This window comes from Thermobia domestica, chromosome 2 (assembly GCF_964235325.1).
Source record: "Thermobia domestica chromosome 2, izTheDome1.hap1.1, whole genome shotgun sequence".
NCBI classification, from domain to species: Eukaryota; Metazoa; Arthropoda; class Insecta; order Zygentoma; family Lepismatidae; genus Thermobia; species Thermobia domestica.
In genome coordinates this window covers 272,323,854-272,336,760 of record NC_137455.1, presented here as the reverse complement: position 1 = coordinate 272,336,760, position 12,907 = coordinate 272,323,854, and the positions used below count along the sequence as shown (strand labels likewise).

The window sequence follows — 12,907 nt, the reverse complement described above, 5'->3', positions numbered from 1 at the left end:
AAAAAAAAGTGTTATAGTTAGTGATTTTGAGACCTGAACAAAACGGAAATTTTTCGTTTCCTTCCGGAAAACTAAAAACACTTTTTTAAAAGCTTTTGTTTTTGCTTTTTCTCTATAAATATTATGTATCAAGTAGTTTTTATTATGCTTAACTAAGAACTACAGCTCCGAACCAAATGTTATGCCTTTGTGCATAACTATTATAATTTAAGCCCCTTTACACAGAACCTATTTACATAAGGGTGATTTTCTTTTAAATTTCGCTTAATTTCTTTAAGATTTCCTGACAAAAATATTTATTTATTATTCTTGACTAAAAAACATAATACAAATTCTCGTATTAGCATAGATTGACAATTATTTTAAAATAGGCCTATATAAAATATTTTTATGCTTCATATTGGACATGATCCGCAAAGGAGCACTAGATCAATTGATTGTAGCAAATGTGGCACCAAGCTCTGCATTTGGTCATTCCTTATACGGAAGAGATACCATGCTATTTTTCGATTGGTAAGGATCGGTAAATAATTTACCGATTATTAATTATATGTACTTTGTTATTTTTAAATGACTGAAGCGAGTTAATCTGACGATGGTGTTTTAAAAGCTGTTCATTTCTATGGTCCAGGAAATCACTTGGGGGGTCTGGCCCCGATGCCCCTTGCGGCTACACCACTGCTTTGAATCGATGATGGTGAAGAATGATGAACGGGAAAATTTTTACTGTACTGATTATTTAAATGAGGATGTTTTTTTTGTATTATTATTATTATTATTATTATTATTATTATTATTATTATTATTATTATTATTATTATTATTATTATTATTATTACAAGCCAACCTGCTATATACACCATTCCATCTTTTTCCATTGCTGATTGTATCTCAATGTAGCACACTTGACTTAAGAACATTTTTGTCTTCGGTCATTGTCTTCAGCATTTCATCAGTACATACAACAGCACGTTTTAAAAGAAATTTGCTTAAAATAAATTGTTCATTTTCGACAGTATTTGTGTTTTTGTTAATTTCCAGTACCCCAGGATTATTCCTTATAATAATCATTCTAATTCTATTTAATGCATTTAAAACTGTAAGATGATCATAGAGTTCTCGAGTGCCTTCAAAGCGTTTGGTCTACGGATGACGTATTACGATCTTCACTGACTCCCTCCGAACGAAAACCGAAGTGTTTTTGGGCAACCTGTTCTCTATTAACCTTGATATTAAAGTACACTATGTGATCAAAGGTATCCAAACACCTCGCTGAAAATGACTTATAAGTTCGTGGCGCCCTCCATCTGTACTGCTGGAATTCAATATGGTGTTGACCCACCCTTAGCCTTGATGATAGCTTCCATTCTCGCAGGCATACTTTCAATCAGGTGTTGGAAGGTTTCTTGGAGAATGGCAGCCCATTCTTCACGGAGTGCTGAACTGGGGAGACGTATTGATGTAGGTCGGTGAGACCTGGCACGAAGTCGGCGTTCCAAAACATACCAAAGGGGTTCTATAGTATTCAAGTCAGGACTCTGTGCAGGCCAGTCCATTACAGGGATGTTATAGTCGTGTAACCATTCCGCCACAGGCCGTGTAGTATGAACAGGTGCTCGATCGTGTTGAAATTGCTCTTCAACAGTGGGAAGCAAGAAGGTGTTTAAAACATCAATGTAGGCCTGCGCTGTAAGAGTGCTACGCAAAACAATAAGAGGTGTAAGCCCCCTCCAAGAAAAACACGACCTTACTATAACACCACCAACTTCGAATTTTACTGTTGGCATTACACACGCTGACATATGACGTTCACCCTGCTATCGAATCGCCACATTGTGTACCATGATTCGTCACTCCAAACAACGTTTTCCACTGTTCAATCGTCCAATGTTTACGCTCCTTACACCAAGCGAGACGTCGTTTGGCATTTACCTGCGTGTGTGGCTTATGAGCAGCTGCTCGACCATGAAATCCAAGGTTTCTCACCTCACGCCTATAGCACGGCCAACAAGAGATGGTCTCTGACGTTTCTTACCACATGCGATGGAACATTGCAGCCCCTACTTTGATACCAGTATTAACAACCACGATCACTCTGTCTTATACCATTAATTAAATTGCCACTAAAGTTGCGCCGAAAAAAAAACCTTGACACGCGAGTAGTGGCAATGTCACTGCGAGCTGTCAGAGACGTTCTCTTACTGGACGCACTATAACTGTCATAGTACTTGGAGTGGATCCTGATGCAGTTTGGAATTCCTGTGTGATGGTCTGGATAGATGTCTGCCTATTACACTTTACGACCCTCTTCAACTGTCGGCAGTCTCTATCAGTCAACAGACGAGGTCGGCCTGTACGCTTTTGTGCTGTACGTGTTCCTTCACGTTTCCACTTCACTATCACATCAGATACATTAGACATAGGGATGTTTAGGAGTGTGGAAATCTCGCGTACAGACTTCTGACCCAAGTGGCACAGAATCACCTGACCATGTTCGAAGTCCGTGAGTTCCACAGAGTGCCCCATTCTGCTTTCTTACGATGTCCAATGACTACTGAGGTCGCTGATAATGAGTACCTGGCAGCAGGTGGCAGCACAATGCACCTAATATGAAAAACGTATGTTTTGGGGGGTGTCCGGATATTTTTGATCACATAGTGTATGTATTCTAGGGATTTTCTTATTTTTTTTAAGATTACAGTAACTCGCAAATCTCTGAAAGTAGAGAGTTGAAACTCGACAAATAAACTCATCGTTAAAATAGCTAAACGAATTTTAGGAATTTTAGAAAATTTCGCTTCCAAAGGGATATAATTTACGTAATTCCTGTAATGTCCAAATATCGTCTCTTTATTCAGAAAAAAAAGTCCACTATGAGGATTAACTTAAGTTATATGTACGAAATTCGGTATAAGTGTTTAACCAAAAATAATAAACTCTGCTAAAGACAATAAAGAGAATCACGCAATGCTTACATTTATGAATGAAATATCTATTCTGGTAGTTGAAACGGTTAGTGTTATATGTATGGGATATAAACAGCCAACGTTAAACTCGCCGTCACATATACAGGGCGTTTTATAAACGTGTCACAATATTTTTGAAACAGATTTCTCGTATCAAAATAAGAAAAAAGTCCACCTGAACCTGTGGTCGGGAGTGTATAGTTTCGTAGTTATAAAGTACTGAAAACGTGAAATAAGTGAACTTAAAAAGTGCACAGCTCCACCACTATGGGACTTATGGTAGTCGGGTCAAGCATCAGTGAGAAGCTTGTATGTGGCACACCAAATGCATATATGACTGTGTGTGTGTGAGGATCCAAGTAACCATGTTTAAGAATGCTCCAGTACTTGCACACCAATTTTTAGAAAGGTAGGTGGAGAGTAATCAAGTACTCCCAAACAGCCTCTCTAGAAATGATTATGCAAGTACAGGAGGCTCTGAAAGATTCATATTTGAATAGTTCACATACCAGTTCCTCAGTGATATCTTGACCTGACTACGATGAGTCCCGTAGTAGTGGAGCTGCGAACTCTTAAAGTTCACTTTTTTTTCACGTTTACGGCACCCCATAACTACGAAACTATACACTTCCGATCACAGCTTCATATGAACTTTTTTTTGGGGGGGGGGAGCAATCTATTCCCAAAATATTGAGTCAAATTTCTGTAACACCCTGTATATATGGATAGACTCCATTAAAGAACTGAGCAGAGATAATCGCTCTAGCGGTTTATAGTAAAAACATAATTCAAAAATTGACTTTCGTTCAATAGTTATCGTGCAGAAGAACGGACGTACTAAAATTACAATCTTATAAGGTTCACTAGCGGTGACTCTAATATGTTAATATGTATTTCACCGTTTCCGAAAATGCCGCTTTCGAAGAGGAAAATTTCTACAATTTCTACGACATTCAAATTTACGATTTTATATTTTAATAAACTTTATTTTCTGCCTGCGAAATACGGACAATTCTACAAGTTTTACATATTTATTAACACGTTGACTGCCATGTGCGACACTGATGATTCACAGAAGCCTTACTTCGCGGAGCTATGTGCATTATATGTGATTCACAGGCTTTGCATCTTTGTATTTGAAGCCTTGTGAATCACCGGTGATGCACATGCACATATATTTAAATGGTGAAATATATTCTACGGCCTCAGAAGGATGTTCGATATCCTTGGTTTTCGTCTTCTGTAAGATTTTTCCTACAAATTATTTTATCATTGTGCTTTATTTTCATCCAATAACAAATGGCCCGATGATGCATTTTACCCGACTTTGATGTGGTAGTCAACGTGTTAAGCGTAAAGTAGCAAATCAAGAATTTAACATACGAGTAGACTAAAACGTGGATTACAGCCAATGTAGTTAATGAACGAGAAACTACAACTTTGATTAAGTAGTTCCTCTGAACTAAAAATGAGTAAGATAGTTACAATTTTAATTTGCCTCAATCTCTTTTCATTTAGCTTTCATCTTAGAGTCTATTGAGTATATTTCATGGTAAACATTACATATAGTTCATGTCCTTTTGTGTTTTTCTGTTTTAGGATTACGAGGTGGACTTGTACCTAAGACAGAAGTGGCAAGATGAGAGACTGAAGCATCCAGACATAACGGAAGCGCTTGATCTGAACGACCCGAACCTTGTAAAAGCCATCTGGAAGCCAGAGGTTTATTTTCCCAATGCCAAACATGCAGAATTTCAATACGTCACGGTTCCCAATGTCCTTGTTCGAATAAATCCTGACGGAGAAATTCTCTACATGCTCAGGTAAGATATGCATGAAACTATTTCAATACATTTCTATTTTTATTCTTTTATGCTTTCATCCGTTTCAGTATGCTCTGATTTATCTACTTCAAAGAATTTGTTCTGTAAAACCATCTTTTCTTGTTCACTAAATATGTTAACTCCACGTAGAATTTAATTTAAAGAAAAACAACTTTGTCAAAGTCAACTTTTGCAGCATCATTGCTGAAGAACCTTAAAAAAGAAATTAAGTCATCTTTAGTTTACCCAAACGAGTATTATAGAAAATTATTGAACTAACAACAACCTCGGTAAGGCATTATTGATATTTCACACTTTTTCACTTCAATAATGTATATCCTGAAACATAATACACCTACCTGTTTATTTATTTATTAGATCACATACAATGAACACGTCAAGTATTAATTTATAACCATTTGAAGTACTTCATAACCTGAGGAACTCTCCACTGTGGATGGTATTTGATCTCTGTCCTTAAAGCGCGAGGAACAGTATTAAAGCAACAGCAACAGTTCCTTATGCAAGTGCGAAAGCTTCGTATGAGACACACAATCCTCGTGCTCATAATACTCTTTTAGACCTAATAACACGCACGTTATTCTTAAGACAAAATTTGGATGCCATCAGCTCAGAAAAAAAAAAAGAACTGTCTAACTGCATATGCTTATAACTATACATGCTATATATATGCTATATAACTAACAAATGGATATGCTTATATCTTTCTGGTTCGAAAGTAAGTGAATAAATAAATAAATAAATAAATAAATAAGACGACTTAATGCTGTAATGTCAAAGTTATTTGCTGATCAATTATTGTAGTGCCTATCCTGTTTGAATTGACCACCTTTGATTTTATAGGAAAGGAAAGGATTTTATAGGATTATACACGTACCCATTTCACTAAATCATAATATACATTAGTATTTACATTGGTTCACGAATACTTTGAAATTATTTTGAGAGCATCTTAGAAAAATGAAATGAAATCTTTAAGTTTTACGTCCCACAGTTATGCCGGTTAGGCTAAAGGAGACGGTGATGATGAGAAATGAATGAAATGGAGGAATGAAGAAAATGGGATGTAGCGGTAGAACCCCGAGAAAGCCCACGAGCACGGTGTTTGTCCACCACAAAGTCCACACGACGCGAGCTGGGATCGAACCAGGGACCCCAAGCACAGAAGGTGAACGCTCTACCACTGAGCCACCGCGCCCCCAAGAGCATCTTAGAAATAACGAGATCAAGAATCGATTATATGTTATAGTTTATATCGTTCGCATCCCACATCACGCTTAAGTTTCACTTCTCGTATAGCCTCACTGGTGAAAATAGTCGTTAAACTTCAAACTAACAAATCAATCAGATAAATAGTTGCGTTATATAGTTCTTAGTTGCACATATAACTATGCCAGAAATGCTTAAATAATTCATTAAATTTCCTGAAATAATTATGACCATATAATGTGAACTAGTACTATAATTTGTGTAGAGTGGAAACGCAAAGAATGAAATCGGAATCAAACTATATTATTAGAAGTTTAGGCTAAATATTTAGCTCAAAGTACTTACCAAGCACTTTAATTAATAATCATGTACAAAAATCAAACAATAGAATAGAATCTTGTTCTTCAGAAAGCAGAAAGGAAAACTAATTTTTGGGTTAATGTAGAAAATAGCTGATAAAACCATTGAATATATCTTATACCACATACAAGTGTCAAAAAAATCTGTTAAGCTCTCTAGAATTTCAAAACATGTTCGAACATACAACAAATCAGAGCCATTGAGAGCTCTCTATTGGTAACCATTTACTAGTAAGCATGCATTCCATGTGTGTGTTTTCCAATTTTATTCTCATTTCTCTTCATATGCCACATTAAACACTAAGTTCATACGTCAAATATTACACCAGGGTTTGAAATGAAAGCGGATGTTAAACTCTAACCAAACTATGGGAAAGAAAATTTGATAAAATTTCTTATGTATTCAATAATAAAAGTTTTCTACTTTTTGACATCCGTTTTTCTATATAAAATATATTATACGCAGGCCTGTTCCAAGCCCAAAAATGTAGGGGGCCCGGCTGAAGTTAGGGGGGCCCCGATGCAACCATATTATAGTTCATCACCATACTATAGTTCATTTGCCAGTTTACCTTGAAAATTTTAGGGTGGCCAGCCAAAATTTAGGGGGGCGGACCCCCTAGACCCCCCTGGATACGGGCCTGATTAAACACTAAGCCCTCTAAGCTGTCTAGTGACCAACACATGCAACTATGGTGTGTATAGTTGAGGATTGGATTCCCAGTGGGAAAGCGTTAAACGATCGCTAGATTCCGCCTTGAACTATAGGTCTGTGTCTAATAAAATATCGGTTTCTTAATCATACACTAAACTTCAACATCAATATTCACTAAGTGATTACTGATTTAAGTTTAGCATACCTTTTCAATAGTTATGCTATATGAGACGTGGACCTATAGCTTGTTGAATCACCAGTGTAATGCATTTAGTGCTTTCCCATCGGGAACTGAACTCGAGACGACGTGTATCACAAGCCCATGCTAGCAGCTAGAGCAGTGGTAATTAGCAAAGTTTTATTGCTTTAGAAAATATAACCATCCATAATAACAGCATGCACAAGCAAAACATTGAGGTCATCGCATCTGTCACTCTGCTAATATTATAAATTCAATGCCATTAATGATACTCATTGTAATTGATTTCCGAGAAAATCGTTCTCTGGGGAAACTAACTTATCGATTGACTAATACGGAACAGAATTTCAGTCTCTCCCATTTTAGCTGAATATGCTGAACAGCTGTATGATTGTTTTCTCCTAGTTACTTGTTTCTCGGGCGTCCACAGAACAGATAGCTTCCAGCAACTATTTGTGAATTTAATATGAAGTATCACTGAATATTTTAAGTTAGGATTTTTCAGCTTAAACGAAGTGAAAGCTACATACAGTATATATAAATACCAAACTAATCTGTTCTCACAAATAACCTATGTGGTCAGACCAATGTTACAAAAATAAAATAAACATAGAAACAAAACTCCTATCGTAAGTTTTGTTTCTGTAATTTTTCTAAACATTGTTCCACATACACAAATATAAAGGGTGAGTTTTTTTTTTTTTTTTTTTTGAAACCACTAAACCAATATATAAAACTGTTTAAAATTAGACCAAAACAACACTGTTTAAAATTATATAATTGCGAGGGCTTGATGTAATTGAAAACCAAAATCTATTGCTGTAGAATTACAAAAGCAAACGAAAACAACAATAATTATAAACATTTTTCAGAAATACATTTTAAGCAATGTCGAAAACTTTAACAATATTTGTCGAGTCTCAGAAATGGTTTGAAACATCAAATTGCTATAAGCAGCAAAATGATTTATTCGTCTATTGGAAAGCTTATAATTACTAGTCTTAAAATGACACTTGTCCACGCATCTTTTCTTAATAAAGCTTTTCGAAGAAACTAAATTTTCAAACATGTCACTTCGTTCCCATTTATTCAAAATACGTCATATCATGCTCACCGTATTCAACTCTAAAGTACTTTGGGTGTGCATTACCATGTCCGTCTCAGTGGTTGCTGTTAGTGTGGGAGAGGCTTTCACAATTTTCATGTCTGTAATACTATAGCGTCCTTAGTTTGCAACACTGAGTAATAAATGTGATATTCTAAGTTTCCATTTAGCATGTAGATTTGAAGAATCTCACGCAGTGAAAGCATATAACTTAGTGTTGGGTTGGCAACACTGTTCATCAGTTGATTCTAGGACGTGTGGTAAACGATTCCTCTTATTAGTTTTTACTTTGTACGAAACTTCGGCGTTTCTTATTTATTGTTTCACAAGTTACACAGTTGTATAAATCTTTAAACAAACGCACCGTATATATATATATATCGGTAAGCATTTATTTCTGCATTGTTTGCTCATTTTTCAAAACAATAGAACGTTTTCTCACATAGTGCTCATATGACACTGATGGCATATGTCAGTTCTCTATACGATTTTTCATGTGTGCAGATATATATTGAGATAAGTGTGTTATATCATTACGAAACAGCAAGATCATGAAAGATAGGATCAGATGTGTTAAAGCAGATATGACTTATTTCCAGCAATTCAGTTGGAATCCAGATAAACATACCTTTCACGAGAGCTACTTAGTATTTATACAGACACTGGATACTATATGAACTGTGTATTTGAGTAGAGGTCTGCACGGGCCATAATTTTTTATCCCGGGCCGTGAATTTATAATATGAGGCCCGACCCGAGTCCGAAATAGTCTTAACATTTAGGCCCGGTCCCGGTTCGAGTTCTTGTGATAATCAAATATGCCCGAAATAAATCCAAATAACACAAACTTAATAATTAACTGAAAATTGTATCTTTATTTACAGCAATTAGAGGTTTACTTTTGCAGTTGTGCTTTGGAAGTTCTCCAGAAAGATCGGTCCAATAAACATCGTTGTACAGTATATTTACAAAGTCAGGCCCGAAAAGACCCGAGAAATATGGTTGTATATTTAAAAATTTACTGCCCACGCCCGAAGTGATATATATTTTGTAGGTCCGAGTCCGGCCCTCGAGCCAAATCGGACTTAGGCCCGCGGGCTCGGCCCGAGCCCGTTCAGACCTCTAATTTCAAGTCCCTCTACCTATAGTATGAATGATTTTTTATGAAGCCAGAGTTTAAGCTTGTTCTTCGGGCGATGATTTCAATATAAAAGAAATTACTATTGAAACCGGAAGTTGTACTCACTTTTACTACCACCAGTTTCAATAGAATTTTAGTATTGGAATCCTGAATTCATAAAAACAAAAACGTCTGTCACGTACTATTACCGCGTCGCTCTATGGAAATGGACTTCGAAACCAGAAATGATTCTACCACTTTCAGTTACAATAGAGTGATGAAGTTACAGATGGAATCTATTCATGTAGTATGGAATGCATATTATTAAAAAAAGCTACTCGTTATGTATATTATCGTTTTTTTTATCACAATCGTGAGCAATTCCTTTCTTTTTGAATAGTCGAGATGTCCCTTATTCTTAGAAAGCTGAAGACAGGGCCATATTTAGATGAGGTGCACCGATGAACGTGCATCCCCCTTCGTTGTAAATATACACTTTCTAAAATGAGAAGCTAACAGTAAAAATTAGGAACTCTTTCCGAAACTTTCTGCCATCATGTTTGTTTTGGGGTTTAAAAGAAAACAGAGCTTTACAAAGGCAATACTTTAAGTCGATTTTCTAAAGGTTGAAGGAAAAAGATTTACCAAACAAAACAATAACATTTGTCAAGTAGGGAAGAAAACAAAAGCCAATAGGAGAGAAGAACATTTTTTCCTGCATATCGCTTGCGACCCTGTTTAAAATACTCTGCCCTTCCCGTTCTATGTATCAGCGTTGTCAGGGGTAAAAAATATTGTCGCATGTCACTTTGAAGAGTTTCAGTATGATTGGTTAGTTTGGTAGTTACTGGTACACTCTCCTCAGAAAATCCTGGACAAAACCCTGGCTGAAGATATATCAAAAAGTAATTTCTCGTTCTCATTTTTTCGCTCTATAAAAATCAATACTGAAACCGAAAGTGGTACTGGCTTTCTACCACCTTCGGTTTCAGTACAGATACGACAGGGGTAATTCAATCTATTCTTTGAACACTGAATCGATTCCAGAATCCGCCTGGCGTTTTCTCTTATCGTTTTTACTCTATAATGATCAACATTAAAACCGGAAATGGTTGATTTCTACAACTTCCGTTTGACAAAAACAAAACGAAACAGAAAAAGAAATCATTCTTAGAAATGAAAACGGACAAATGCTGAAGGACAGGACGGAAATTGTGAAGTACTTAACAGATTGGGCGATGAAGCAAAATTATGAAGAACGGAAAAATGAAACAAATAGTTTAGCAAAAATAAGTAATAAGAGTGCAGAAAAAGAAAGTCAGGAATTAACATATGATATTGAAAATATGGAAATAGAGAAGGCTAGGAAAAAGCTAAGAAGAGGGAAAGCAACAGGAACAGATGAGGTGTCAAATGAGATGTTAATAAACTTAGAAAATAAATCTTTGGAAAGTTTAAAGAACATTATGAGTAATATACTTGAATCAAGAACCATTCCTCCAAGTTGGAAGCAAACAAAGATTAAGTTAATATATAAAGGAAAAGGTAGAGATAAACATGACATTAAAAATTATAGACCAATAGCTATTACCTGCTGCGTATATAAGTTCTTTGCAATTATTCTAAGAGACAGATTAATGAACTGGCTAGAGAAAAACAAAATATTAAGTGAGTTACAAAATGGATTCAGAACAGATAGAAGAACAACAGACAACATCTACATTATAACACAACTTATAGAAATATGGAGATAAAGAAAAGAAGATTTCATAGTAGCATTTATTGATATTGAAAAGGCGTATGATATAGTCAAGAGAAAGATATTATGGGAACTAATGGAAAACGTAGGAATATCAAAGAAATTTATTATGCTTCTTAAGGCACTATATAAGGATAACAAATACAGATATGAAATAGGAAACATAAAATCAAAATTGATAGACAGTAACAAAGGTTTGAAACAAGTATGTCCTCTATCACCAGTTCTATTCCTGATATACATACAAGAAGTGGAAGAAGCATTGATCAAAACAAACAGAGGGTTAGAATTAAGATTGCAAGGAAAAGAAAAATCCCTGGCAATGTATTTGAAGACGATGTAGCATTAATGAGTACTAATATTGAAGATATTAAGGAAATGTTAGAAACAGTAGTTAGGAAAGAAGATGAAATTGGTTTAAAAATAAATGAATCAAAAAAACAAGTTCATGGTTTTTAGTGGAGACATAGAGGATCAAAATATACAAGCAGGAAACATAGTAATAAGCAGGACTGAAAAATAGAATTTTTAGGAATTACACTTGAAAAAGGAGAACAATACTTACTTGAACATGAGACAAAACTGAAAAATAAACTACAAAAATATACATCAATTATAAAAAATAAAGCAATGTGGTCATCCAATAGATATGAAGTATCAAGAATACTATGGAAACAAGTAGCACTACCGGCGCTAACATATGCAAATGAAGTAATAACTTTAACGGAAAAAAACAGGAGTATTTTACAACAAGCACAAAATCAAATAGGAAGGTTTGCCCCAGGAGCAAATAAATTAAGTGCAAATGTAACAATAACAGGAGAGATGGGATGGAGTGACTTTGAAAAAAGAGAAGTTATGAGTAAAATAAAACATTTTGAAAGATTAAAATTTATTGAAGAAACAAGATTAATAAAAGTTGTGCATGAGGCCACTAAACATATGAGAAAAGGGGAGAACACAAAATGGTTTAGGAGAGTTAGGAAATTAGAAAGAAAATATGATCAAACTACCCGCTGGCACAGAAAAGAAAATTATAAAAATTGGGGGAAAATCACAGAAAAAAAACAATTAAAGAAAAAGCGCAGGAAAAGTGGTATGAAGAAGTTGTCAAGAAGAGCAGTTTGAAAGGAATATGCACATATAAAAAGCGTTTGAGAAAATAAATTATATGAACAATGATTTACGAAGCATTTTACTTTTCAAAGCCAGGTCAGGGAGCCTTGAAACAGAGGTAAGATTGAAAAAATTTAAAGAAGTGAACGAATAATGTCAACTATGTTTTAAAGAAGATGAAACACTAGAACACTTATTATTAAAATGTGAAGAAACCCTAAAAATAAGGGAAACATGGAAATGGAACGATGACATGAAAAAGGAAGGGAATTTGGTTAAATTAGCTTGGAGGCTAGGCTTTAATGTAAAGGGAAGGGAACTAAGTGAGAAGAAATAAAAAAAAAACAAAGAACTTCTTGAATTTTGGTGGAAAAAGAAAATGGAAAACGTTAAATGAAAAAAGAGCAGTACTTTTTTCACTATTTTTTTTATTTTTTATTTTTTATTTTTTTCAGGAACCAAACTTCCGAAGAGAAGGAAGGAAAATACCTTGAACCTTGAGCATTGGATAATGCCATTCTAGTGTATAAAACTTTCCATACTTACGAATAACATAGCTTGGAAGTCTAATAGTT

The 12,907-nt window shown here is 35.2% G+C and overlaps 1 protein-coding gene across 1 annotated transcript in view; it reads left to right on the top strand.

Annotated features, from left to right (window-relative positions):
• Positions 1-12,907, top strand: part of LOC145679813 (glycine receptor subunit alpha-2-like) — a 640,671-nt gene that overhangs the window by 414,200 nt on the left and 213,564 nt on the right. Inside the window, exon 3 of the mRNA XM_081750341.1 lies at positions 4,566-4,789. Coding sequence (XP_081606467.1) covers positions 4,566-4,789 — 224 coding nt within the window. The remainder of the gene's footprint in view (positions 1-4,565; positions 4,790-12,907) is intronic.